Genomic DNA, 26,983 nt, shown 5'->3' with positions numbered 1-26,983 from the left:
TGCTAACTTGGCCCTCACCACAGGAAGGGCTGAAAGGAACCTGAGGATTCCAATTAGGCTTAAACTAATGAGCTGGAAACTTTGGGGAAACCACTGTGGGCAATGAGGGGAGAGTGTGACCATCTTCCTTCTAATTAGCACTAGAAAAACTTCTGGTCCAGCTGGTAGCCAAGAGGAAGGGCCATGAACAGAGGAAGCAACATTTCTGAGTGTCACAAGAGGTATTCCCCTGTGGTATAGGGTTAGAGGCTGCTGAACAAAACCAGGCTCCTCCTCCTCTTTAAGGGTGGAGGTAGGAGAGAAGGCCCTAAACGGGGGGGGGGGGGGGGGGGGGGGGGGAGGTAGACTTGAATGGCACCTACAGCGTCCTTCCTCCAAGCTGCCCTCCTCACACGATGGGGCTAAATAAAATGGGAGTGACTTTGGGGGAACTCCATTGTCTATGGGAGCTTGCACCATCCCTGAGGCCGGGTCCCCCTTGTTCCTCTCTCTCTCTTGGGCAGTCTCTGCCCCTTAATAAGAAAAACACAGAAAAACCACCTGCTGCTGTCAAGGGCCACAGACCACCCGCCGGCCTCCAGCCATGCTTGGGGCACCGGGCACCTAGGAAAGGGGTAGGGATGAGCGAACTAGAGGCCAGAGAGGGTCGAAGTAGGGTGTGTATCCTGGAGAAGGGTCCTGCTCACTCCCGAAGCACGAGGATTTGGGGGTGTCCGGCCAGCGGTGTCGACAGTTGGTCCCTCCTTCCCTCCCCACGGGGGCTCCTTTGGTAAAAACGGCCTGTGGGGGGGAGGGGGGCTCCCCTCCCCGGGTCGGGCGCTCGGCTGGGGGCGCAGCACCTTGGAGAGAGGCGCCCGGGCCGGAGCCTGATTCGGGGCGCCGTTCCTCGCGCTCGGGGGCCAGGGCGCGTGCCAGGCGGCCGCCCAGGGCCCTCCCGCCGGGTGCCGAGCCCCGAGCCGCGGCGAGCCGGCGCTGCGAGCCTCCTCCCCTCCCGCCTCGGGCGGCCTGAGCCCGCGCCCGCTCCAGTTGCTGCAGCTGCTGCCGCCGGCGGCTGCGGGGAGCGCGGGGAGCGCGGGGAGCGCGCCGGGAGGCTCGGGCGGCGGGGCCGGGGCCGGGAGGGGCCGGGAGGGGCCGGGAGGAGCCGGCGCAGGCGGGGAGGCCGCGCGAGCGGAGGCCGCGGGGCTCGGCGGCGCGGCGCGGGGGTCCCGGGGGTGGCCCGGCGCGTGCGGGGGCGGCGAGCCGGAGCCCAGCGCGGCCGGGGGCGCCGGGGGCGGGGGCGGGGGCGGGGGCGGGCCGCCCGCGCTGCACTAGTTGCCGCCGGCTCAGCCCGGGGCGGCGGGGGCGCGGCGGGGAGGGTCCCGGGCCGGAGCGCAGCGCACTCGCGTGGCGCACGGCGGGCGGGGGGCGCGGGGGGCGCGGGGGGCGCGCGGGCCCGGGGCAGGGGCAGGGGCAGGGCCGGGGCGGCCCGGGGGCGGCGCGGACCCCCGGTGCGCCCTCGCTCCGCGCGCTCGGGGCGTTGGGCGGCGGGGCGCGGGCCGGGCGGGAGCGGCGGGCGCGCTGCATCCCCTCCCCCCGGGCGGCGGCGGCGGCGGCGGGCGGCGGGCGGCGGGCGGCGGGGGAGGGCGGCGGCGGCGGCGGCGGCGGCGTCCCGCCGTATATATCTCGGCGCACCCCGCCAGGTCGCGCACAGCGCCCCGAGCCCAGGCGCCTCCCCGCCCCCTCCCCGCGCTCCGCGGCGGCGGCGGCGGCGGCAGCAGCGGCAACATGGCTGTTGACGGGTGTTCGGGGTGGCGCTGGCGGCGGGAGGAGCTCCCCCGAGCCCCTGCGCCGGCCGCCCGCTGCTAGCTATGGCAAATGGTGGCGGCGGCGGCGGCAGCGGCGGCGGCGGCGGCGGCGGAGGCAGCAGTCTTAGAATGAGTAGCAATATCCACGCGAACCATCTCAGCCTAGACGCGTCCTCCTCCTCCTCCTCCTCCTCTTCCTCCTCCTCTTCCTCCTCCTCCTCCTCTTCCTCCTCGTCCTCGGTCCACGAGCCCAAGATGGATGCGCTCATCATCCCGGTGACCATGGAGGTGCCGTGCGACAGCCGGGGCCAGCGCATGTGGTGGGCTTTCCTGGCCTCCTCCATGGTGACTTTCTTCGGGGGCCTCTTCATCATCTTGCTCTGGCGGACGCTCAAGTACCTGTGGACCGTGTGCTGCCACTGCGGGGGCAAGACCAAGGTAACGCGCGCCCCGGGCGCCCGCCCCCTGCGCCAGCCCACCCCTGCTCGCGCCGCGCCGCATCCCTGCCTGCCTTCCCCGCGCCGCCTGCCCTGCCCTGCCCTGCCCTGCCCTGCCCTGCGCCCTCCCCGCGCCCCGCTCGGCGCGGAGGGCGGCGCGCCGGGGCCCCCGAGTCGCCCCCGACCTGCCCCCGACCGGCGCGCTCCGGGACGCGGGCGCCCAGTCCCGGCCCCTGGCTCCTGCTGGGGCCGCGGGCGGGGCGCGGCGGGGCGGGGGGAGCGGGGCGCGCGGGGCCGGGGTCGCGGGGAGCTGGGGGGCGGGCCGGGGGCTCCGGGAGCGGAGCGCGCGGGGCCGGGGGGGCGGGCGGGGCGGGCCGGGGGCGCGGAGCGCGCGGGGCTCGGGGTCGCGGGGCCGGGGGTGGCGGGCGGGGGGGCCGGGGGCCCGGGGTGCGGAGCGCGCAGAGCTCGGGGGCGCGGGCGGGGCGGGCCGGGGGCTCGGGGCGCGGGGCCGGGGAGCGGGGCGCGCGGGGCCCGGGGTGGCGGGCGGGGGCGGCGGGGGCTCGGGGTGGCGGGCGAGGGGGGCGGCACGGCAGCCCGCACTCGAGAAACCTGTTGGGGAGACGAGTTGGCGGAGTCGGCAGCGAGGGGGAAACCTTTCGGGCGGGGGAATCCCGGGGGAGGAACGTGGCCAGGGGAAGTGGAGGGGGGGACTTCGGGGACCGCGAGGGAAAGTTGGGGAGATGCCTCCCAGTTTTGGAGGCAACCCGCGGAGGCCGCCACTTTAGGAATGTGCGAGGTCGCGCAGCCGGTGCCACCTGCCTCGCCGTCCCTTGGATGTGCCGGTGGAACGCACCCCACCCCGCGCTCCAGCCTCTGTGCTCGCGCCCCCACGCCACCCTCCTTAGGTCCCCGGAAATGCCGCCAGAGGCGGGGAGCGGGCGCGGGAGGTCCGTGCGGGAGCCTCCTCCCCGCTCCCCGGGCTCTCGAGGTGGCTGGGTGTCGCCTGGAGCTATTCCTGGCGCGGGGACGCCCACCTGCACCCGGGCGCGCTACACCTTAAGTGCGGTTGCTAGGCTCACTGCCTGGTCTGTCGCCGGGTCCCTAGAGATGTCCTCTTCAACCCCCCCCCCGCCCCCCACTGGCCGAAGGTGAGGGGCTGGGGCAGTTTTTCATCAAAGACAGCAGAATTAAAAAAGAAAGAACTGGAAAAAAAAAAAAGAGAGAGAGAGAAAAAGGAGGGATCCAGCCGCCTTGTGTTTGAGCAGTTCGCATCCTAGGGGACTTCACGGCGCCAGCATTCTCTCCGGTCGGCCGGAGGGGAGATGAAGGAGAAGAGGGGAACCCGGGGAGGGCGAAGCAGGTCTTGGGGGGAATGTTCACACCTTTTCCTAGTAAAGTTGATCCCAGGACCCCTGGAACTCGCGCAGGGCTCGGCAACTTGTAGCAGCCTCCTCGGTTGCCATGGCGAGTAGGGAAGCCAAGGGGCTGTGGGTGAAGCACCGGGTGACCCCAGGCGCTCTCTCCCCATCATTAATTATACACGCGCTGGGTGCTGGAGCTCAGCTGTGTTTTGTGGCAGCACATTTGTGTTTTGGAAAATACTGGTGTGTTGGAAATAAGGGAGAAGAATAAAAGCCATCTCTCTCTCTCTTCCTCCTCCTCCCACTTCTCTGGAGGCTTCCAGATGTTGGCCAGCCGGTTTTCTTTGGAGTTACCTTCTCCTCCGGAGAGGTGTCTCCCATACTTGTCCAGGTGGGAAGCCTCTCGTATTCCAGAGAAGCAAACAGGTTAAGCAGAGTCTGAACCCCGAGACCGTGCGACCGTGTTTCTTGCCTTCCTCTCAACAGATTATTCATGGAGCCTTCTTGATCACACATTCACTCATCTCCTCTTCCTCCCACAGTCCAGTCCTGGAGTTTTGTTTGTTTTTTTCCCTTTACTGAGAGAGTCTGAGTCTGTCCTCGGAGGAGGGATAGCTCCCCGTGATGGGCATCTAAAATGTTTGAGGCCCCTGAGCGATTTTGGTGAAGTTTTTTTTTTTTTTTTTGGTGAAGTTTTTAACAGCCTCCTCATCCTTAAGGAATTGGACATTCTTGATCATTAATGAAAACTTTTTCAGTAAGTCCAAATAAGTTTGGGTGTTTTTGTGATCGTGTGGTTTTAAACACACTCCCACCTCCTTTTACTCTAGGGGTTCACCAATGCCACTGCACTACCTGTGATGAAATGCTGATGGGATCGTTCCTATAGAGAATCTCTTTCATAAACGATGACCAAGCATAACTTCTGTCAGCCTTCTCGAGAAAAATAGGTTTTTGGCAATGATCATTGGAAAAAAAAAAAAAAGATCCCTGTCTATTAGACTGTATTTTGTAGTTCCGAGGCCGGCTGAGTTGACATAACTGGAAGTTTCTACCAAAAATCCACCTGGGACAAGAGGTGTCTGCAGTTGGTTGGGAGGTTATGAGGCCAATGGAGGACCGTCTCGGGTCACTTTTGATACCATTGGAGCACACTTTAAAACATGCCCAGAATCTCTTGATAACTGCCCCTTGATTTTCTCACTTGAACCATGTGTAGCCAGCTCATTACACCCCTAAATAATAACTTAGGCCTTTCCTAGGCTTTTCTTTCTGCCCCTGAGGTCTGTATTTTTACTGCCCTCTTGGTGTTTTTTTTTTTTTTTTTTGTCCTTCATTCTTTTTGCTTTCCAAGTATTTGGTAGTTGTCGAGATCCGTACAGAAGAATGCATTTGGCCTAAGCTTGGAATAATTGTTTTAGCGCCACGCTTCCCAAGCAAACCTAGACTGCTTTTGCCCAGAATTCTGTTGGCCGTCAGATATGCTCACTCTCGCCCTCATTCAGTCCCAGGATGATCCGCCAGGAGCTGGGGTCCCGTGGAGGGCTGGTTTTTAGCATCTGAAATTCCGTAGGAGGTAAGTTTTAGCAAGGTGCTCTGATGTCACAAGTACTTGGCCTCTGGGACCCTACTTGTGATCAAAGGAACCCAGGGCTAGGGATGTTTCCTTTTTTTTTTTTTTTTTAGGGGTGTTTCTCATGGGGCATCTCATCATTAGCACTTTGGCCTCTGAATCTCAAATGATGAGTGACTTTACTATTTTGAAAAGAATGGTATGTGGACTTTTTTGGGGGGAAGTAAGAGACCTTGTCACATTTCCCCCCTGTTGAGAACTTGGGCACCATCATCCAGTACTGTGTTCTTTGCTGTACTTTTTTCACAGTATTGTTTTCCTCTGTTGGGTTTCATCAGAGCTCTGTGTTCACGAGGCTGTGATGTTCTGAGGTCCAATCCAGTTGCAGACTGTAGTGAACAGTGAGAAGCGCAGGCAGCCTGGCTAAGGCCGTGACCTTGAAGAACTCATTTAACATCTCTAGTCTCCTTCTCCTTGTGTTTAAAATGTGGAGATTGAGTTCTGTGACTTCTGATGCCCCTTCCTGCTCTGGGATTTAGTGTCCGTGGTTGGCAGGAGTCGAGAGAGTACGGGGAAAGTTTCTAGCTCAGAATGTGTGTTGCAATTTTTTGGCAAATTCTTGAGGAATTCAGCCTTATGGTGCCTCTGCGTCTTTATTGCCGCTCTTTCCTCTTCCAGCACACGTCAGGGTAATCTCTTCAGATTAGCCTGGGGAAACCAAGGCCAGCTTTCTGACGGAGCTGTGGCTGGCTGGGGGACCCGAATGCGGCCCAGCAAAGGCCCGCACCTGGCCTCAGTTTGAGCTGTCCTCCCCGTGGAAGTTCGGGCTTGATCAAGCCTGGTCTGCATGTAATGAATTATTGAGGTATTGTCTCCATGGCTGTGTGTCTGAGAAAAACAACACGTTTTCTCTGTCAGGTTGGTGAGTAATATAAATATCAGATCCTGTTATGGCTCGGTAATTACCCAGGGTCTGGCCCGACGCGTCCAATCGGGGCTGGAGCTTCAGTGCCTCAGAATTCTTGACTCCAGATTGGCCCCGCTGCCTCATCGCGTCTTGGGGATTGCCTGCGTCGGGTGGCCTTCAGATAATTCTCTCCGATCAGAGCCCTTAGGGTTGGCCCTGGACGAGCTCTCAGGTCCGGTCACCGGCGGGGTTCCTGCTGACCTGCCCTCGTGCAGGGGGCGTTTGCTCCTCGTTCCTGGCACTCCTAATGGAAGTGCACCCTTCAGGAGAGACTCGGCAGTCAGACCCAGGTGCAAATCGTGAATCTCACACTCATTAGCGGGGCGTATTTGGCTGCCAGCCACATCCAGCCTTGATTTCTTCATCTGTAAAAAGACCATATTGATGCCTACTTTGTCAGATGCTTTGAGGAATAGCAATAATGGGTATATGGTACCCAGCACAGGCCTGGCACGAGGCAGGTTTCCCGTAAATAGTTCTGCAAAGTGGTGAGTTTATTTTCTCCTGGATTACTTGAGTTTGACCCCAGAGGGGCACAGACTATAACACATAGAACTTTTGAGTTGAAAGGAACCACTAGACTCGGAAGGCGGGTCCGATAGCCGCTCAGGGTCAGATGGAGGTTTGGGTTCATGGCTCTTGGCTGTTGCAAGGCTGGAGGATTGGGGAGGGGCGGCCAGGGGAAGTTCTGTGTTCGGATGCTGCTATTTTGAGGGTGGGGATGTCAGTGGACTAAGCGTTGACTAGTGTTGACACTGTGTGGCTCCGGGAGTGGCAGCCGGAGAGGATGGGAGCTATTCAGTAGGAGGGCAGGCTGGCCCCCATCATACCATCAAGAAGGGACGACGTCCTTCCCTGTTACCCCAGTCCAGAGCTCACAGACCTGTTCCCCCGATTATGTCACAGTTTCCTGGCCAGGGTTCTCTGTACTGGCACCAGCTTTCCTGAAAGCAGTGTTTCCCAAAGTGTGTTCTGTGGAGCGCTTGTCCTTACCGTGTGAAAACCATTGTGAGTCGTGGCACACCTGAGCGCCCCCCCCCCCCCCCCCAACCAACCTTGGAGAGTCACATCACAGGCTTGGAGAAGCCCTGTAGTAGAGAAATCCCTTAAACTGCTCTTACCTGTGCTCCCTTTGAGCACACTCGCCTAGCTGTCAGGCGTGCTGTGTGGTACCCAAGAGTCTGCCTGTGACCTTGGGCAAGGACTTTACTGCTTTGTACCTCAGTTTCCTCATCTGCACATTGGGGATTGTAACAGAGCACAGCCCTATGGGGTAGGTACTCTCTCCAGCCCTATTTCATAGACTTTCCTAGGAGGACACAGGTGACCTAAGGCCTTGGGCTGACTCTGGAGACTTATCCAAACATACGTGGGACAGAAAGAATGCCAAGGCCAAGTGGGCCCCCTCTTTGCCTCGCTACTGTCCTCTTCCCTGCATAGGGCCATTCATTGGGGGTGCCTGGTAGCAGGGAGTAAGTGCTTGCTTTGGGTCCCTCTCTGTCTCACCAGGGCACAAGACACGTGCTGTTGAGATGGTCGGGCTGGCAGTGGACTGCAGTGCCAGGGCCTCCTTCCCAAAGTGGGTGGCTGGTTGGGGGGGGGGTCCTGGCTCACAGTGGCAGTGACCACAGTAATCTGCAAGTCCCGGCAGCCAACGCCTTCTTGGGACTTCAGAGCTGTGGAGCCCTTGGAGGGCCGCTTCTGTGGCTCTGGTGAAAAGGGCTGTGTTCATGCCGTGATGCCACGGCTCCGGGGCCCTGCTGGGAATCGTGACCCTTCCTGGATACATATCTAGGGGTCGGGCGAGCTCAGGCCTCCTGCAGGACCTCTGAAATTCCAGGGCCTTTCTGGGCTTGGGCAGCAGACCAAAAGTGCCTCCTCTTTTGAAATGCTTCTGCAGTGGGTGGAATCCTGGCCCTGGGCGCACAGTGAAGGAATCTCAGCCTCGGAGGCAGGGGTGTCCTCTTGCTCTGGGTAGAAGTCTCAAGGAATGTTGAGTTGGGATGTCAGACCTCTGCTTCCGAGCGCAGGAGACAGCATTTGTTGGTCTAGTCCTGGGCTCCTCACACCTTAATATTGCATACGAATCACCTGGGGAGCCGTTAAAATGCAGCCCGTGATTCAGAAGGTCCAGGGTCAGGCCCGAAGTTCCGCACATCCCACAAGACACGGGCAGGTGTGTTGTGCTGTGCAGACCACACTGAGTAGCAAGGCTCTGGCCATTCCTCGGCCTCCAGTCAATCCCTCCCTGAAAAGGAGCCTATTTTTAAATATGGAAATTCCCAGCTCCTGAGCAGTGAGGAGGGGTGAGACAAGGAAGGTTCCCTGTGCCAGGACAGTCTGGTCCAGAAGACTCCGCGCAGCCCCCTCCGAGCTGCCGTGGTTCGGTCTGGGCCCTCCCTGCTGGAGCTGATTGTTCGGGTGCCCCCTCCCAAGGCACCCGCCAGCGCTGTTGGTTTGGGGTTGGCCTGTGGGGGCCTGAGCAGCATTCTATGGGTGTACAGGGTGTGGCCTGTGTGCTGTCTGCCCGTCGGCGTGCGGGCTGTCCCTCGCGCCAGTTGGTCACCCTGCAAGGGGCGAGGCTTCCAGACGTCCAGGACGGCAGCTCAGCCAAACCACCTTCTTGCAAAATTAAAGGCTCGTGGTGTAGCCAGGGCTGCGCTGTGGTGATGCTCCAGGGAGCCAGCCGCTGGCCACTCCCTCTGGAGTGTTTGAAGTCAGTGGGCAGCAAGACTGCCAGCCTGACTTGCCACAGGGTCCTGGGTGGGCCTTCCCAAATGGAGGGTTCGACTTAAAAGGTTTGGACTCAACGCTGATCCTGAGTGTGGGGAGGATGGCTGGCTGGCACGGTGCGCCCTCCAGCTGCTCTTCTCAATGATCCTAGCAGGTGAAATTGAGAGTAGCTCCTTTTGTCACCTTAGCACGGTTGTTTGCAGCTCATACTGTCAGGGACTTTTTCCTTGAGATGTGCTGTTTATGTCTTTCCATTGTCGAAGAGGAGAAGCTGGAGGAAACTCTCAGCCAAAAGAGTCTTCGGCAGCCAGGGTGAAGAAGGGCCTGGCACAGTGTCCAGCATGGAACCGATCCTCGGATGAATATTATGGTTATGATTGTTGTTCTAGATTTGGCTTTTACTACCTAGTAAGTGCATACTATGTGCCTGAAACCGAGCTGGTACCAGGGGAAAAATAAGACCCCGTTGTGACTTTTATTGGACAGGGTGAGAGGGAAAAAAACAGCTGTGTTCTCATGGGGTGTGCACACGTCTGCTCTCTGAGTTGCCTGCAAACCCCCTGAGGGCAGGGGCTGAGTCATATAAACACAGGCGCACATATGTGTTGGGAGGGTCCTTTCCCTACTGGTTAGCTGGGGTCCGGGTGGGAGCGTAGTAGGTGCCAGGACATTTTGCTGCTCTTTCCGGTAATTTGTCAGAAGCTATGGAAAAAGGCTGGTGAAAGGGATGGGCCTGATTTGGTGACCTGACGATGTTTGAGTCATTCCTGGATTTCGGTTATTCATGCCACCCAGGTCTCTCTTGACCAGCAGCTCAAGGATTTGGTTCACGATGAGTAGCTGCTTGTGAGCTGGCTGAGTCAGGCAGGGGATGGAAGGGCAGCTTCAGAAGAATGGACGATGGGATTTGCTTTTTTCGGCATTATTTGGTGATTGTCTTTGTCTTTGTCTAATTGCCAATTTGGAAATGTAATTGACACTCCAGGTCCAGAATGGATATACTGAACATCCTCATCTCCCTTTGAGATCTCATTACCTGTATGACTAATGCTTCTTTACATGGCCAAAGGCGAAATTATTTAAGACATCTCATTCACTTGGTATTCTCTATGCTGTTTCCTTGGCCTGCCTGCCTGGTTTTCTGAGGGCCCCAGATCTGGCTTACTCTGGGCATTTAGCAGAAACGCCTATCTTTCTCTTTTCTCTCCTTCCTGCTGCTCTTCACCCTTTCCTTCCTCCACTTCTTCCATAGTGACTTCACCGGCATCTGAGAGCAGAGACTGGATTTGGCAGGTTAGTGGACAGCAGACAGGGACTTGCTCTCGCCAGCTCAGAATCACAGGGCATTACGAAGTCATAGAGGTGAAAGGGAGATTTAGGGTCTGGGTACTTCCTCCCCAGGGCCAGTGCTGGGAACCCCAAGCCCTGTCATCATAGGGGATGGGGGTGTCACGATCATCTGAGGCCACACGGAGGACAAACCCACCTTGGAATGAATGGAAAGATCTTTCTCCTTACGTGAACCCCTCTTTGCTTCTGGTCTGTTCCCATGACACAGAGAACAAATCTTGGAGGATAGTAGATTTCGGGTTCTAAGTCCAGCCCAGGAAGGCCCAGAGCTGGGTGGTGGTTAATGTCAGCAGTGTTGTTGAGGGCTAGAATGCCCATAGTCCTACCCCTCTCAGGCCACTTTCTTTTTTTCTTAATGACTTCCCAGTGTCCTTCACCTGGGGTAATGAGGTTTCTCCTTGTCCCGTCCCCCAAAGTTTGGAAAGGGTCCATTTTGGCTGTTGGTTCTGATGGTTTGCCCTCCAGGATGTGTCTGGTCTTGCTGGAAGCTGTGGGCGGAGGTGTGGGCTGTCCCTTGGCCATTGAGTTGCCTCTTTGTCAATGACACATGTACTATGTTCCAAGGTTAGCTTCCTTCACCATTTAGCGCTGGGCTTGGCTGGGAGCAGATGTGATTCTGAGGCCACGCCAAGAATCCAGATGTAGAGAGCATGGATCCTTTGTGAAGATGCCTGAGTTGGTCTCTGCTTTCTAGGTGTCAGCTGTTCCCAAACGAGAGAGAGCAGATAGTGATCTGGAGCCTCTTTTTGCACCATTTAAGTATAGCTGCTCTCTGGGATCGAGGGTTGTTCCTCCCAACTGCTCATCTTACCTCTTCTCTGGGCTTCCATATGCTATCGTCGCCATGTCCCCTATTCTGCAGAACAGAAAGAAACCAGAAAAGGGAACGTGCAAGAGGAGAAGGTGAGGGAGAGTAAGGGGTAGAGGGAGGTGTTCACACAGTGAAAAACAGAATTTCTCTTTTGGGAGTTAGATGTTGGGTAAATATATAATTAGATGGATTTTTAGTTCCTACACCTTTGTCTTAATGAGTAAGTCATGACAAGTGACCTCACCCCCCAAGAGTGAAGCGTTATGTAAAGACCAGTAGAAAGAATGATTTCACTTGTGGAAGATTTCAGCTCTTCCAGTGAGAACTATTGTCTAGTTAACTGGGTGGCCTGTGGCCCGTGGGGATCTTTTTTGCGTGCCCGTTATACGGGAGCAGAGTCCTATCCCTCTTGAGGAACAGTTGCTGCATTAACTTGCTTTGGAGTATAGACCCTTTCTGGCTCTGGAAGAGGAGAAAGTGGGTATCCAATGATAATCAAGTGAAGAGCTCGGAGAAAAGGCTCTCAGGTTTGTGGGAAGGTTCTTTCGGAAGATGGCAGGGTTTATCCGAAGTGCTAGGGATTTTCATGACCAACATTAGCTGGCAACAGCTTTATATACATTGTTTTTTTTTCTTTTTTAAAAATTGTCAATGTTTCTATCTATCTGTCTATCAATCACATTTTCTTTTTTTTCTCTCTTTTTCAAAGGTTTTATTTATTTATTTATTCATGAGAGAGACAGAGAGAGGCAGAGACATAGGCAGAGGGAGAAGAAGCAGGCTCCCCACATGGAGCCTGATGTGGGACTTGACCCCGGGATCACGCCGTGAGCCAAAGGCAGACGCTGAACCACTGAGCCACCCAGGCATCCCTCAATCACATTTTCTTTATCCGTTCCTCTATCAGTGGACACTTAGGTTGTTTCTGTATCTTACGTATTATAAATAATGCTGTAATGAACATGGGGGTACATATATCTTTTTGAGTTAGTGTTTTTGGTTTCTTTGGATAAATGCCCCGAAGTGGAATTGCTGTAACATAGGGTGGCTCTATTTTAATTTTTTGAGAAACCCCCATACTGTTTTCCACAGTGGCTGCATTGGTTTATATTTCCACCAGCAGTGCATACTGTTGCCTTTTCTCCACATCCTTGCCAGCATTTGTTATTTCTTGTCTTTTTTTTTTTTTTAAGATTTTATTTATTTATTAATGAGAGACACACACAGAGAGAAAGAGAGAGGGGCAGAGACACAGGCAGAGGGAGAAGCAAGCTCCATGCAGGGAGCCTGACATGGGACTTGATCCTGGGTCTCCAGGATCGCACCCTGGGCCAAAGGCAGCGCTAAACTGCTGAGCCACCCAGGCTGCCCTATTTCTTGTCTTTTTGATAATAGCCATTTTAACAGATGTGAGGTGATAACTCATTGCACTTTTTCTTTTCCTTTTACTTTTTTAAATAAAGATTTTATTTATTTATTCATGAGAGACAGAGAACTCATTGTACTTAAAATTATTTATTTATTTGAGAGCGAGCGAGCATGAGCAGGAGGAGGGGCAGGGGAGAGGGAGAAGCAGACTCCACACTGAGCAGGGAACCTGATGTAGGGCTGGATCCCAGGACCCTGGGATCATGACCTGAGCCGAAGTCAGATGCTTAATTGGCTGAGCCACCCAAGCGCCCCTCTTCTGCTCATTTTTAAAAATCAGATTGTTTGCTTTTTTTTTTGTTATTGAGTTGTATATATTCTTTGTATATTTTGGGTATTAACTCCTTATCAGATATATATGATTTGCAAATATTTTCTCCCATTCAGCAGGTTGCCTTTTCATTTTGATGGTGGTTTCCTTTGTTGTACAAGGGTTTTTTAGTTTGATGTAGTTCCACTCGTCTATTTTTGCTCTTGTTGCCTTTGTTTTTAGTGTCAAATCTGATGTATCATGGCCAAGACTGATGTCAAGAAGCTGAGCGCCTGTGTCTTCTTCTAGGAGTTTTATGGTTTCTGGTCTTACACTCAATCTTTCATTCATTCTTAAGATTCCTTTTTTAACATCAATGTGTTACACTTTTGTCCTTCATCTTAAGTGTACGATATGTTCATTGTCGAAGCAAGGCATTAGAAAAAAAAAAAGAACACCTCATACCCACTGGGATGCTACTATTAAAAACATCAACAACAAACCAGCCCAGAAAATAACAAGTGTTGGCTAAGCTGTGAGGATTTGGAATCCTTTTGCACTGTTGATGGGAATATAAAGTGATGCAGTCATTGTGGAAAGAAGTATGGTGGTTCCTCAAAAAAAAAATTGAAAATTGGATTACCATATGATTCAGCAATTCCACTTCTGGGTACAAATCCAAAAGAAGATATTTGCACACCCGTGTTCATAGTAGCATTATTCATAAAAGCCAAAAGGTGGAAGCCACCCAAATGTTCCCTGACAGATGAATGAAAAAAAACAAAATGTACCATATACTTGCAATGGAGTATTATTCAGCCTTATAAAGAAAGGAAATTGTAAAACATGCTACGACGTGGATGGACCTTGAGGATATTATGTTAGGTGACATGAGTCAGGCACAGAACGACAGCAACTGTGTGGTTCTACTTATATGAAGTACCTAGAATAGTCAAATTCATAAAGATAGAAGTAGAATGGTGGTTACCAAGGGCTACGGGGGGGGGGTTTAACGGGCACAAAGTGTAAGTTTTGCAAGATTGGAAGCATTCTGCCCAACGCTGAATAATCTTAATAGTACTGAACTGTATACTTAAAGATGGTTAAGATGGTAAGTTCTATGCTGTTCCTATTTTACCACAATAGAATAAAGGAAAAGAAAATCCCCCCCCAACCCTACCTCCTGGAGATGACCCCCTCCCCCATTATCTTTGGACTCATTTTCCTCTCGCATTCTTCACCGTGGCCACCGTGGCACTCATGTTTGTCCTTGGGGCAGCTAGTAATTTTCCTCTAAGGGTTGGTAAATGGCAATCCTGTGAGAAGTACCCAGCCTGGCCTTGTTGGATTTAGGTGGTGCCCGTACTGAGAGCAGAACAGACACCACAACCCTGCTTCTGTCTGTGGAGTCCGGTTTAATGGCATCTATTCTAAGAGTGAAGTTAAAGGCTACTGGAGTTTTGATCTTGACATAGGAGTGGCTCTGGTACCTTAGGCAAGTCATTGTCCCTGGGCCTCGGTTTTCTTACATGTAACGTGTTCTCTGATTCAGTGATTTCAGTATAACAGCTGTTTCTTCAAATCAGATTCTAAAGTTACCGTTGGTACCCGATGAAGAACCCAGGAGCGAATCATTTAGGGCAATCGGGCAGTCCTGGTTCTATTATAAATCACGAGAGTGAAATCTGACTGATGCGTCTCCGAAATGTCCATACTGACTTGGATGAGATGGCGTAGTTAAGAATTACGGTCTGAGGACATAGGCCCTTTTGGAAGTATCTTCAAACTTGTGATTAAAAAAAGCAAAACGAGACCAAAAAAAAGTCTTAGAAATAGGTTTTTTTGTGACTCTACTGTTACTTCTAAGGAAATAGCCACGTCACTGCTGGGGTTTTAGTTTTAAGTTTTGGTGTGGAGGCAAGGTTGGCGACGTCTTAGATTATAGGCTGTAAGTGGTGCGCTATGATAGGCTGGCTTTGTGGAGGTTGGGCATAAAAAGAAACATCTCATTAAAGAGAAGGTCACGCAAATCAACCTGCTTTGATGCTTTTCCTTGACTTGGCCCAGAAGGCAACCCTGGAGTGAGAATGTTCATCTTGGCTCCGTTCCATGGAGCATTTCAGCCTCCAGAAGCCGGGAGGAGATGATCAAAGCTTCTGTGGCAAAGGAGCTAGTGTCTGAAGGGATGATCCCCGCACACTCAATAACTTTTGAAATAAAATCCACCCCCGCCCCCAACCTCCAAATTGTAAGCATCGACTACATCAGAACGGACTGGACCAAATAGTCTTAGGTTACATAACATCAATTAGATCTTGCTACTGGGGGCCACGTGTTACATTTTATTTTGTTTTATTTATTTTTAAAAAAGAATTTATTTATTGATGAGAGACACTGAGAGAGGGGCAGACACACAGGCAGAGAGAGAAGCAGGCTCCCTGCAGGGAGGCCGATCCCGGGACCCCGGGTCACGCCCTGGGCCGAAGGGAGATGCTCAACTGCTGAGCCACCCAGGCGTCCCCACATATTACATTTTAACTTGTCACAGACACATTACATTAGTGCTTCACAGATCCACAGGGTACCAAGTAGCCTTTGGGTATTATTGAGTGAACTGGTCATTGTGCAGGACTTGACGAAGCCTGGGCAAAAATACTGCTTTAGATTTTTCTGTAGGTGTAGTTACACTCATATGAGGGGGTGCAGACATCCTGCAAGTATTTCTTACAAAATACACTAAAAATGAGATGGGAGTTATTGTATCTGCCGTACTGAATGTTTGCTTTATAGCCATGAACCAGATACGGCAGAGATTTTTCAAACTCTGGGTACCTTCTCATTTTCCGATGACAGGCAGTGTGAGCGCTATATTTTTAATTGGTCCCTTCTTTAAATCAGGAGCTGAAATGTTATCATGCAAATCTCTCCTGAGTTGCATGGAAACTAATAAAATCACAAAGGTTTCTATTTGTACTCTATGAACACAGACTGTAATGAAGCTGAAACAGCCATCTCCAGGGGATGATGCTATTTAAATGCGAGGCAGGGCTTTCAAAGGATTCTAATGGTGAGAAGAGAAACCGGCAAGTGAGCAGGGCCCCTTCTTTCCTCCCTACCTCTCAGGCGCCTGTGCACCTACGCTCCTCTGTAACTTCCTGACCTCAGGAAGAAAATTCATTTAAAACAAAGACCTCTAATCCTTAATACATCCTGTCTGTCACCTGTTGTAGCAAATAGCGGTTGACACTCAGTCTCTCTTGGCCATTTGCTGCTCCTCCCCAGATGTGGCATGGATCCCTACCTACACTTACTCGGGCTTTCGTTTTGGTAAGTCTCCTGTGAACTGGGGTAACTGACTTCTTAGGGAAAAAAATTAATCACAAACTTTTGTTTTTGGAGCAGTTACGATGCATCAAGCCCTGTTTTAAGCTCCATATGTTTCTTCTGTTAGCCAACCTTCAAAACAGTCCTATGGAATAATCATGTTTATTGATCCATTTTATAGATCAGAACACTGAGGTACAGAGGATATATATATATATATGTATATATATATTTATAAATATATATATAAATAAATTTTTGGATAACAGACTTTGAGTGCTTACTATGTGTCTGGTGATTTCCAAGTTCTTCGCATGTATTATCTTATTTAATCCTCGCAACAACCCAGCAAAATAGGTGGTATTGCCATCACTTTACAGATGAGGAAACTGAGGCATAGAGAGGCTGAGTAACTTGCCCAGGGTAACACACTAGTGAGGGGCTGGGCCAGGTTGAAGTGCAGACAGGTGGGCGGTGGAGCCCGCACGTCTCACCCTTGCCCTGTACACTGCCAGGTTTACCTCCTGTAGCAGCGGTAGGTTAGCTCTGCTCAGGTCATCCGTGTCACAGAGGGAGGGAAAACAGGGCGTAAGAGAAGAGTTGGCATGTGGAGACTCCCGTATCATCCCAGGATGAGGCATGAAACCTCTTAGATAAATTCAGAGAATTGTATACCATGAGGATAGAGGTGACCCTTAAGGGATACTAGTCCTTTCAATCTCTCTGAGTCTTGCTTTTCCTTGCTGGAACATGGGTTCAGCACCTTTTCTGTACCTGATAGGCAGGTGTGCTGTGTGCAGTTGTATAGGTTGCTCACTGCACAACCCTAGGGCTGCTTTGAGATTCATATCTGATACATAATCAGACTTTATGCACCGTGGCACATGTGCCATATTTCTATGTTGGGGAGGAGGGATTTGGAGGCACAGAATAAGTATGGGGCATTTTTCTGAGTACTGGTCTTCCTTGAAGTTTTGGAAAAAACCACTATTTTTTTTTAAAGATTATATTTATTTATTCATGGGAGATACACACAGAGAGAGAGAGAGGCAGAGACACAGGCAGAGGGAGAAGCAGGCTCCCTGCAGGCGGCCCGATGTGAGACTCAATCCTGGGCCGAAGGCAGGTGCTAAACCGCTGAGCCACCCAGGGATCCCCTAAAACCACTCTTTCTGATATTAACACACACACAGGAGATATTAGGAGTAGGATGCAGAGTTCAAACATATTTTTAAAAACTTGAGGTGTGTGTGGTATGTGTGTATTTGTGCACACACCTGCAGGAGGGCGTGAGGAGTGGAGAAATTTGACACCCACCAGCCAAGCCTTATCATTAAACTGTGAACCTAAGTATCCTGGTGTGACATGATGCCTTATTATTCCCACATGCTATTTGCTCATATCTGGAACTCTGAACCTATTTTATTAAAAGAATGGGAGTTGTATGAAAAGCACATAACTATATCTGAATTTCCCAATCTGTTATAAATAAAGTACATTTCAGGTGTCGGTGGGGCAGAGAATTTAATCTGTGCACTCTGAAGAAGGTAGTGCTGGTTATGAATCTTCCCTGGCCTTAGAAAGATCGATTCCTTGCCACTCTCCACCTCCACCTCCTGGAAATACATTATTGTATCACAATATGGATTTCTTTCTAGACCAGTGGATATTGTGGCCTTCGTCAGCCAGATCTCGTGCACGAATATTTAGAAGCAGGAGACGAAGTGGTTCAGTCTGTGAGTCTTCATGAGCATGGCTGTCCTTTTCTCGGGGATACAGAGTTGTGTAAGGCAGCTTGTTTCCTCCTGGGCAGGGCCAGTAGCCATGCCTCCTGATTCCAGGGGCACCCTCCCCTTCAGAATCATGAATGATGGCCCTGGAATTGTGCAGCGTACACCCTCCATGTCCACACACGTGGCTTTTCTAAGTGTCCAGCTGGGTTGTATACACCTATGTAAGAAATTAAAAACAGTACAAGGCCTTTAATTCTTAACGGCCTAACAAGTAAGAGAAACATCAAGAACTTGAGGTCCGGAGAAGGTGGAGGACATGGAGAACTGGTCAGAGGGTGGCCAGACAGAGACCCTGGGGATGTGTGGAGGTGTGAAGGTGGACCTGGCCTTCCCATCCCTAGGTCCAGCACCGGTTGCCATGACTTCTGATGACGGTGCCGCTCCTGACGTGATGTAGGAGGGCTCCCAGGCCCCCACCCTTGTTCTCAGTGAGAGCCTTTGGAAAGAGTGATTGCTTGGGTGCTAGCCTGCGTGTGCCCCCCAGGGCCCGTGCATGGGGAATAACAGGATTCGGAGGATTTGGAAAAGGCCTCTCTGTGGCCAGCCGTGCTATTTTTAGCTCCCTCCCACGGCCCCTGCTGTCCCCAGGTGTTTGTCAACAGAGCATCCCACACCTATGTGGAAAATGGCAGTTGAGGCCCAGGCAGGCCTGGTAGGCCGCAGCAGTCTCCCCACCGGGCCCGGCGGCCAGGCCGGATCTCTGGGGCTGGCAGGCTGCTGCGAGGGTGGTTGCATAACTGGCCTTTCTGCTGGTCGTGGTGCCTGCTGGTTCTGGGTGAGGAGGTCGAGCCAGAGTAAACAGGTCTACGCTTCACGGCCCCTCCCTGGGCCCCGCTGCACTGGACGGGTTCGTGGGCCTGGTGGTGATGAGCTGGCATAGTCGGGAGCCGCTTTGGCTCTCTTGCTGCCTGGCCACTGCTGCACGGCGTCCAGTGCCCGTGCTGGGAAATGTGCAGATGGCCTGGCCTGGTCCAGGGGTGGCCAGGTGTGCTAGAAGGCTGGGTGTGACCTCAGGGATGGCTCCCTCCTTCCCTTTTAACTCTCCACTTTGCCTCCCCCACCCTGCGAGGAGGCTTAGCTCACTTGCCTGGAGTCTCCCCTTCCTGGGAAGCCTTCTGCACGGTCTGAGCCAGGCCTCGCTCTGTCCTCCCACACTCCCCACTGTTTGTCCTCCCCATCCTGCGTGAGCATCACCCATCTGCTGCTCCTTGTGGACAGGGCTGATAGTTCTCCTTTTTTGATCTGTGGCTCCTCACAGGGGTCCTAGAGATTAGGCTGTGAGTATTGGCCAACCAGTGACAGTGTGGTGGCCAGTCCTCAAAGAAGGCCCTCGACAAACGAAGCCTCCTGGTATTCATGCTCTCGGGTATTCCCTGGCTTTGAATCCAGACTCTGACTTGCTCGTAACCAGTAGAATGAAGTCAGAGTGACTGTGACTTCTTTATTTTATTTAAAGATTTTTATTTATTCATTAAAGAGAGAGAGAGAGAGAATGGCAGAGACATGGGCAGAGGGAGAAGCAGGCTCCATTCCAGGAGCCTGATGTGGGACTTGATCCCTGGGCTTCAGGATGACACCCTGGGCTGAAGGCAGGTCTAAGCCCCTGAGCCACCCAGGGATCCCGTGACTGACTTCTGAAACTAGGTCAGAAGAACCCTTGCAGCTTCCCTCTTGGCCTCCTGGAACACTGGCTTTCGAGAAACCAGCCATCATATATAAGACATCTGATTGTCCTGAGGCCACCGTGCTGTGAGAAGTCCAGGCTACAGGGAGAGCCTTGGAGGCTGAGGTGCCACATGGAGATGGTGGGGGTGGGTGAGCGACGCTCCACGGAGCACCAAGACACCAGACGTGATGAGAAGAATACATCTTGGAAATGGATCCTTGAACCCCAACTGATGTAATCAAAGATGATCCAGCTAGCTCATCCCTTCCTGAATTCCTGACTGAAAAATGATAAAATAAAATGATTGTTGTAAACCACTACATTTTGAGGTGATTTTTTATGCAACAATAGATAACTAGAACAAATAGCTGTCATGTTGGACAGTCCTTCTACTGGATCCAGCTCTTAGCCTCTTCTGTGGGTTCCTCTTAGTCTCTCTTCCCCAACCCTCTGGAGCCAGCTGCATGGGACTTCCTTCATGTCATAGATGATCTTCGCTCTGCCTAGAATTCTCTTTCCTTATCCTCTTTTATACAAGATTTAAAAAAAATATTTTATTTTATTCATTCATGAGACACACACACACACACACACACACAGAAACATAAGCAGAGGGAGAAGCAGGCTCCCTGCAGGGAGCCTGATGTAAGAGTCAATCCCAGGACCCGGGGATCACGCCCTGAGCCAAAGTCAGGTGCTCAACCACCGAACCACCCAGGTGTCCTCTTTCCTTATCCTTCCTCTCCTGTTCCGCTTAGTTGACTCCTGTTTATCCACTTATGTGCTGGTGTTTACTCTCTAGGGAGAAAGCCCCTATTTGTGGCATTTGTCAGTTCCTGTGGGGTAAATATGCCCACCGTGGCTGTTGTCAAGATACCAGCGTGACGTCACAGAACACAGAGGCTAGGCCAGTTATTATAATAAGCAACCCCAACATGTCCATGACTTGATACAGTAGGAGCTTATGTATTGCTCTATAAAGTGCCATTAAGGGTGTGTGTGGAGTGTGATGGGGTGGCGCCTTGTTCCACATTCAGGGCCCCTGGCTTCTCGTGCCTGTGGATGCATCTGCCATCTTCTAGGGGTCTCTTACAGTCTCTGCTGAATCCTCTGTATCCATCTGACAGATGAGGGTGAGAAGTAAGCCCCGTGAGGCGTGACTGTGGGAGCAGTCCTGGAGGCCGTCCACATCCCTCCTGCCTACACAGTCTATTGACCAGAACTTAGTCACATGGTACCCTAACTGCAAGGGGTCCTGGGAAATGTAGGAGGGCACCCAAGAGGAGTTGGAGATGGATTTAGAGCCTACCCATACTGCAGAAGGGGCTCCCGAGTGGCCATGCTGGGGGAAAACAGGGGAGGGCTTCAGCTGTCCAGAGCTGGCTCTGCCTTGATTATATGACCATCTGCCAGGATTACTGATACTGCTGGATCTTTCCTGGGTGCTGCCAGGTGTTGCAAATGGGGTTAAGCACTCCACATGCCTTGTGTCTCTTATGCCTCTCAAGAAGCCCATGTTCAGGTATTATTTCCCTTATCCCCATTTTAGAGATGGGCAAACACTGATCATTGGAGTAGTTATGGCACTTGGGCAGGGCTCCGTTCCCGGCCAGAGTTTTCTGGTTCCAGAAAACCTTGTCACTGCCTTCAACTTGCAAGCTACTCTCCTTGTTCAACACTAGAGCAATGGGACCAAGGGGCTGAATTGCCCCATCTCTCCACATTCCAAGGAGAACAGAGATCAAAGGCGTCTTGGCCGTCACCAGTTGGCATCGCCCCTTATTCTCCGCCATGGTTAGAGGGTTGCATTGACAGTGGTGCCTGTGCTCCGCCTTGTGGCTTGAAAGCACCGTCTGCCCCTTAGCTGCCTTCCACTTTGAATATTACTTTGAGTGGCTCTTTGGACCATCAAGAGCGTGACGGCGGTGAAGGCGGAGGCTGGGTCCCCGGTCCCTCACTGTCCTCCGTGTAGTGAAGCACTTCTCCCTTGGAAAGGTCACTTCCTTTTACCCCATCCCACCCCGTGCAGATTTCGTGTTTAACCAGAGTGAGTTCAAGAGTTCATTGCTGAGACAATGGGATTATTAGGTGAGTAATAATGGGAGCAACGTGGCTGCTTGTCTAAAACCCAGTGGACCGGAACGTACACATCCAAGTGAACCTCTCTCATCCTGCTGAACTCAGTGTCGTTGTCGAGAGCTTCCTCTCTGGAGCCAGACGGCTCGGCCTCAAATCATAGGTCTGCCACTTGGTGACTTTTAGACCTTTGGCATGTTGCTTAACCTCTCTGGGCCTCAGTGTACTCAACCTGGGAAGTGGGGTTGATAATAGTAATCACTTCATGGATTTGTTGGGAGGATAAAGTAGACGTTGATTGCTTAGAGTAGCACCTGATACATAACAAATGCCACGTAAGTGTTGATTGTGATTGTTATTTCACTTTGGTCAACTTTGGGGACTGACTCTTTTCCTAACATGGACCATGACACTAGCTTCGGCGGTCACTCCGTCTCCCATAACTCTCTAGTTAGTTCAGTTTCCAGAGGGCTGGCTGGCATGCCTGTCCCCCTGCTGGAATGTAGCATTCCTGAAGTCTGGGACTCTATGTCCCTGTTTGCATCCATAGTATCGGGGGCACTTGAGGTCCTCTGCAAAAATTGCCTGAAGAAGTATTGTCCCCACGTCAAGAACTCCAAGACCGAAAACTTTTTATGTTTATCTCTGTTTCCATAGCAACCTACAACAGTGTCTAGCATCACAAGATGCTTTTTGAATAAATGCAGAAGTGAAAGAACAAATGGTTTCATTCTTACTTGGGAAATGAGGGTCCGTCTTTGGGAACAGGCTTGTTGATGGCATCGGAGCGTTCTTTTGAATGTTGCTGGGGTGACATGTCTCGACATTTGAAAGCCAGTGTGATTTTGGGAAACAGAGGTAGTTCGCAAGCAAGTCCAATGAATAAGAGAGGAAGCCAGTGTGGGTACCCAAATGTGTAATTATGATGTATTGAATCTGAAAGTTCTGGATGGCATGTCCATGACCTCTGCAGGAGATTTCCAAAGAAAAGTTTCCCAAGTGCTTTTGAGTCCTGGCAGCTCTGGAGCGGATGTGTAACTCACCCCGTCCCCTCGCACCCCCTCCCCACCATGGAGGGGCAGGACTCATTTCGAATATTAACTTTGGTCTCTTAAATTCAGGCTTGTGAACTTTACAGCCTAGCCTTGGAGGAGGGACAAAAGCAGGCCTGAAATCCCAGCTTAACGTTGCGCTAGTTCGGCAGCTTCGGACAATTTACTTAGCCTTGCCAAGCTCACTTTCTTCATCGGTAAAATATGAATACTAAAAATATCTGCCACATAGAGTTTTTGTGCGGGTAAAATGAGGTGATCGTAATGAGCACTCAGCACCTCTTAGGTGCTCAGTAGAGAGCTCCCGTCTGATGAAGTTATTTCAGCCCTCACTCCTCCGTCAACAGCCACAGTGAGGTAGGAGGAGGGCTTCCCTCAAGGGAGCGTGGTAACCAGGGGCCAGCAGCGAGTACTGAGATGGGCCAGTCGGGGGCTGGTAGCATCTACGTATGACGGCAGAGCTTAGGGTAAAGGAAAAGTGGAGTCAGAAATACTCCCTTCCCTCTACCTCTGCATCACCCCCCACCCACTGTAGGGAGGAGGGGGAAGGGATGGAGCCAAGGGAAAGGAAGGATTTTGGAGTATGAGAGGCCTCATCTTATTTTATTTAAAGATTTTATTTATTTACCTAGAGAGAGAGAGAGAGAGAGAGAGAGACAATAAGTGGTGGGGAGGGGCAGAGGGAGAGGGAGAGAGAGAGAAGCAGACTCCCTGCTGAGCAGGGAGCCTGACGCGTGACTCGATCCCAGGACCTGGGGATCATGACCTGAGCCGAAGGCAGACTCAGCCACCCAGGTGGCCCGAGGCCTCACTCTAGAAGAGTCACTTCTCGGGGACCCTCAGGTTGCTCACCTGCAAGATGAAGGTTGGAGGAGGTGATTCTCAGGGTCCCTTTGTCCATTAATCCCCCATGTTTTCTTTTTTTTTTTTAATTTTTATTTATTTATTTATTTATGATAGTCACACACAGAGAGAGAGAGAGAGGCAGAGACACAGGCAGAGGGAGAAGCAGGCTCCATGCACCGGGAGCCCGACGTGGGATTTGATCCCGGGTCTCCAGGATCGCGCCCTGGACCAAAGGCAGGCGCTAAACCGCTGCGCCACCCAGGGATCCCCTCCCCCATGTTTTCATAAGAATTTTGATTTTGCTCCTGAATGTTCTGTGCTGGGCCAACCAACTTCCATAACCTCAGGTAGACGGAGACCAGAGCGGAGGGAATGGAAGGGATGGCAGTGAGGGACAGCCTGGAAAGTGCTTCTCCAGGAGGCCTTTGAGTCTGGTGGGCCCATCTGCCTTCCGCCCTGGGTGGCCCTCCTGTCCTGTGAATGCCTGCAGGGGCCTGGGGAGCCATGAAGGGACCAGGGGACCGTTAGGGCTGGAAGGGCCGAGGAGAGGGCCTTCTTGGGCCTCCACCGCCTCACCTGAGTAGGCTGATTTCTTACCTGGCAGGTTCCCCCTTTTAGGAACATGTGCTACTCTGGTACATCGAGGGAGGTGAGGTTCTAAGGTTTACATAATATCTGGTATTTGTTCTCGGGCTTTTTTCCTCGACTGGGGATTATGTGTTCTGAGCACCAAAAACATTTTTCTGTACACTGAACTCCTCCAGGAAGACTTCCGGGTCATCTTCCCCACCTCCCACCCCCTTTTCTAGTTTGTCTTGCCACAGTCACTCAGGTAAGCAAATATCTTCATCATCAGTAAGCTGTCCCCCACTGGTCCCAGCTGTGAAGCGGATCCCAGGGACAGTAGGCATGGCGGTGCCTCCTTGGGGGAGCCCCCAGTTGAGTTGGGCCTGAGCAAGGGACAGACATGGGTGCTCTTTCCTGTTTGCCAAGTGACAGGGGGAGGTGTGGGATCATGCGGGATCTGGGCTTAGCTCTCACCGTTCCCGCTGATGGGCTGTGTGGTCTCCCCAAGCCTTGGCTTCCCTTGCCTGTAAGGTACTGACCACAGAGAAAGTTCTACGTCGCACGTAGCAGATGCTCAGTACATCATGGCCACCATTTTTATTATGGAGCACATGGAGCGATGCTATTTAGCAGAAGTAGATCTCTTCAGGTCTGCCTTTGAGGACCCCCACCCTCACCCCCTTATGCAAAGTACTGTGTTAGGTGGAGGGTGGAGATAGCCCTGTAGGGTTCTGTGTTGCTTCACTTGCCCAGCTCTCTGATGAGATTGTAAGCCCCTGGGCCACCTGGGTGGGTCAGTGGTTGAGCATCTGCCTTCAGCTCAGGTCATGATCCTAGAGTCCTGGGATCGAGTCCCCCATCGGGTTCCCTGCAGGGAGCCTGCTTCTCCCTCTGTGTCTCTGCCTCTCTCTCTGTGTCTCTCATGAATAAATAAATAAAATCTTAAAAAAAAAAAAGACTGTAAGCCTCTAACAGTGGGTCCTTCAGGAGTGGGCACACAGGGGGCCTGTGGTATTTCCTCTGTGTCCCCAGAACCAAGCATATGACGCATGACACAAGGTGGCCACTCGGTAGACCCGGGTTGAATGAATGAACAAACGGGTGTTAACAAACTCTTGCTGATGAATCGACTAATATTCCACGTTGGTTAAAATTGTATTTCGGGCACTGAGTCTCTTTCTTGTCTGTGGCTTCTAGAGCGCTGAGGGTATTTCTCTCCGGATGCTGAGCCTGAGCCTTTCAGGCCGCCCTGGCCAGGCGGGCAGGGCAGGGTGTGGATGCTGCAGAGGTGGCCTGTCCCCGCTCTGTTTGCCAGTGGCTTGGCCAGCGTCCCCAGAAGAAAGGGTATTTTGTACTCTCTGTTTGTGTAAGTGTCGGACACCTGCAGACGCTCTTTGCCTGTGTTTGATAAAATGACAGATTAAAAAAAATTTTTTTATTTATTTATGAGAGAGAGAGAGAGAGAGGGAGAGACAGAGGCAGAGGGAGAAGCAGGCTCCATGCAGGGAGCCCGACACGGGACTCAATCCTGGACTCCAGGATCATGCCCTGGGCTGAAGGCAGATGCTAAACCGCTGAGCCACCCAGGCATCCCTAAAATGACAGATTTACCCTTTTCTTCTCCCCCTGCCTCCGTGCACCCATCGCTTTCTTCCATTCCCCACATGAAGGGGCCTGTGTCGGGCCGGCCACCAGCCACCGAGACAAGCCAAGGCCCTTGTCGTGCCGTGTGGAACCGAACTGCAGCACATTGGGCGGAGGAGGTAACTTCAGCTCAACTGCAAACACCCTGTCAAGGAACAGAACCACGTATGGTTTTTGCTGCACGTGGGGAATCACAGCACGGAGGTGCAGCTCGGCCTCGCATGCTGCTAACTAACCCCTCGGTGTACACTCGCTGTGTGAGCCAGCTCGGAGCCTGGCCCGCCGTCTGTAGGGAAGGACCCTTGGTGGCCACAAACTCGGTTGGCCCAGTCTCCGGCAGCTTCTCACCTGCTTTGGGCCTGACTTCAGACGAAAGCGTTGTTCTGGCTAGATAGCTCTGAGTTCTCCAGCCAGGCACAGAGTGTACTGGAAAGAGGCACAGAGCACCCAAGGGTGGGGCCGGTCAGTTCTAGTCAACCACAGTTCATCGGGCTCCTGGAAGTTTTAAACCTTGTACTGTGATGGGGGGAGGTTGAGGCAGGGCAGCTGCCATTTACTGAGGGCCTACCATGTGTCATATTCTGAGCTGGCCACTTTGCGTAATAGCTGCAACCCCGGACAGTGGATGTTGTTTAGGAAGAGGGACTCGGAGAGGTTAAGGAATTGCCCCAGGGTCACATCGGCGTCCCCGGGGGTGGGAGACACAGGCCTTGAGAACTGACTGTCCTGTTGTATGGGCAAAAGCTCCAGATTGTCATTTATTCCTGAAACAAACAACCGTTGGGTGCCTACTGTGTACGTCTGCACAGGGCAGGGGATCCAGAAATAAGTCAGCCTCAGCTTTGGCTTCCTGGGAAGGTCTCAAGGGGACTCTTCACCTTCACTGTTTGGTTATGGGGCCAAGAGCTGTGTCAGGGATGCACGCAAGGTGAGGAGCTGAGGACTTAGTCTTGGCGGTGAAGCCAGGAAGGCTCCCCCGAGAATATCACACTGGAAACATGCCTGGAAAGATGAGAAGAACTCTACCAATCTTTTGACTTTCAGTTTCTAAACTGAGGTCTAAATATATAATAGGTCATGCATGGATCTCAAGTTTGCAGGTTGGTGGATTTTTACATATGAAACGCACCCTTGGAGTCACCAGGTCTTGGAGGCACACATTGCGTGCTGTGTTCAGGCAGAGTGATGAGCACACCCTGAGCGTTCTGGGGGCTCAGAGGAAATGGAGCCCAGTGAACTCTCACAACTCTGGTTTCAATCATAAGATAAAGGAAGATGAATATTCATGTATCTTGATCTCTTTTTGCATCATTACATTTTG

At 52.4% G+C, this 26,983-nt stretch overlaps 1 protein-coding gene across 24 annotated transcripts in view; it reads left to right on the top strand.

The window, feature by feature from the left end:
• Window positions 1-1,664: 1,664 nt before the first annotated feature.
• Window positions 1,665-26,983, top strand: part of KCNMA1 (potassium calcium-activated channel subfamily M alpha 1) — a 718,149-nt gene continuing 692,830 nt past the window's right edge. For 5 of the 24 annotated variants that reach the window (XM_072823730.1, XM_072823729.1, XM_072823735.1 and 2 more), the window contains exon 1: window positions 1,706-2,222. In XM_072823730.1, coding sequence (XP_072679831.1) covers window positions 1,848-2,222 — 375 coding nt within the window. In that variant the 5' untranslated portion in view covers window positions 1,706-1,847. Of the gene's footprint in view, window positions 2,223-15,924; window positions 16,238-26,983 lie in introns of those variants that run through there. The other 19 variants (XM_072823732.1, XM_072823748.1, XM_072823746.1 and 16 more) reach the window with 11 other exon arrangements.

Source organism: Canis lupus, chromosome 4, assembly GCF_048164855.1.
Source record: "Canis lupus baileyi chromosome 4, mCanLup2.hap1, whole genome shotgun sequence".
In the NCBI taxonomy this organism is placed as follows: Eukaryota; Metazoa; Chordata; class Mammalia; order Carnivora; family Canidae; genus Canis; species Canis lupus.
This window is presented reverse-complemented; position numbering and strand designations above follow the sequence as displayed.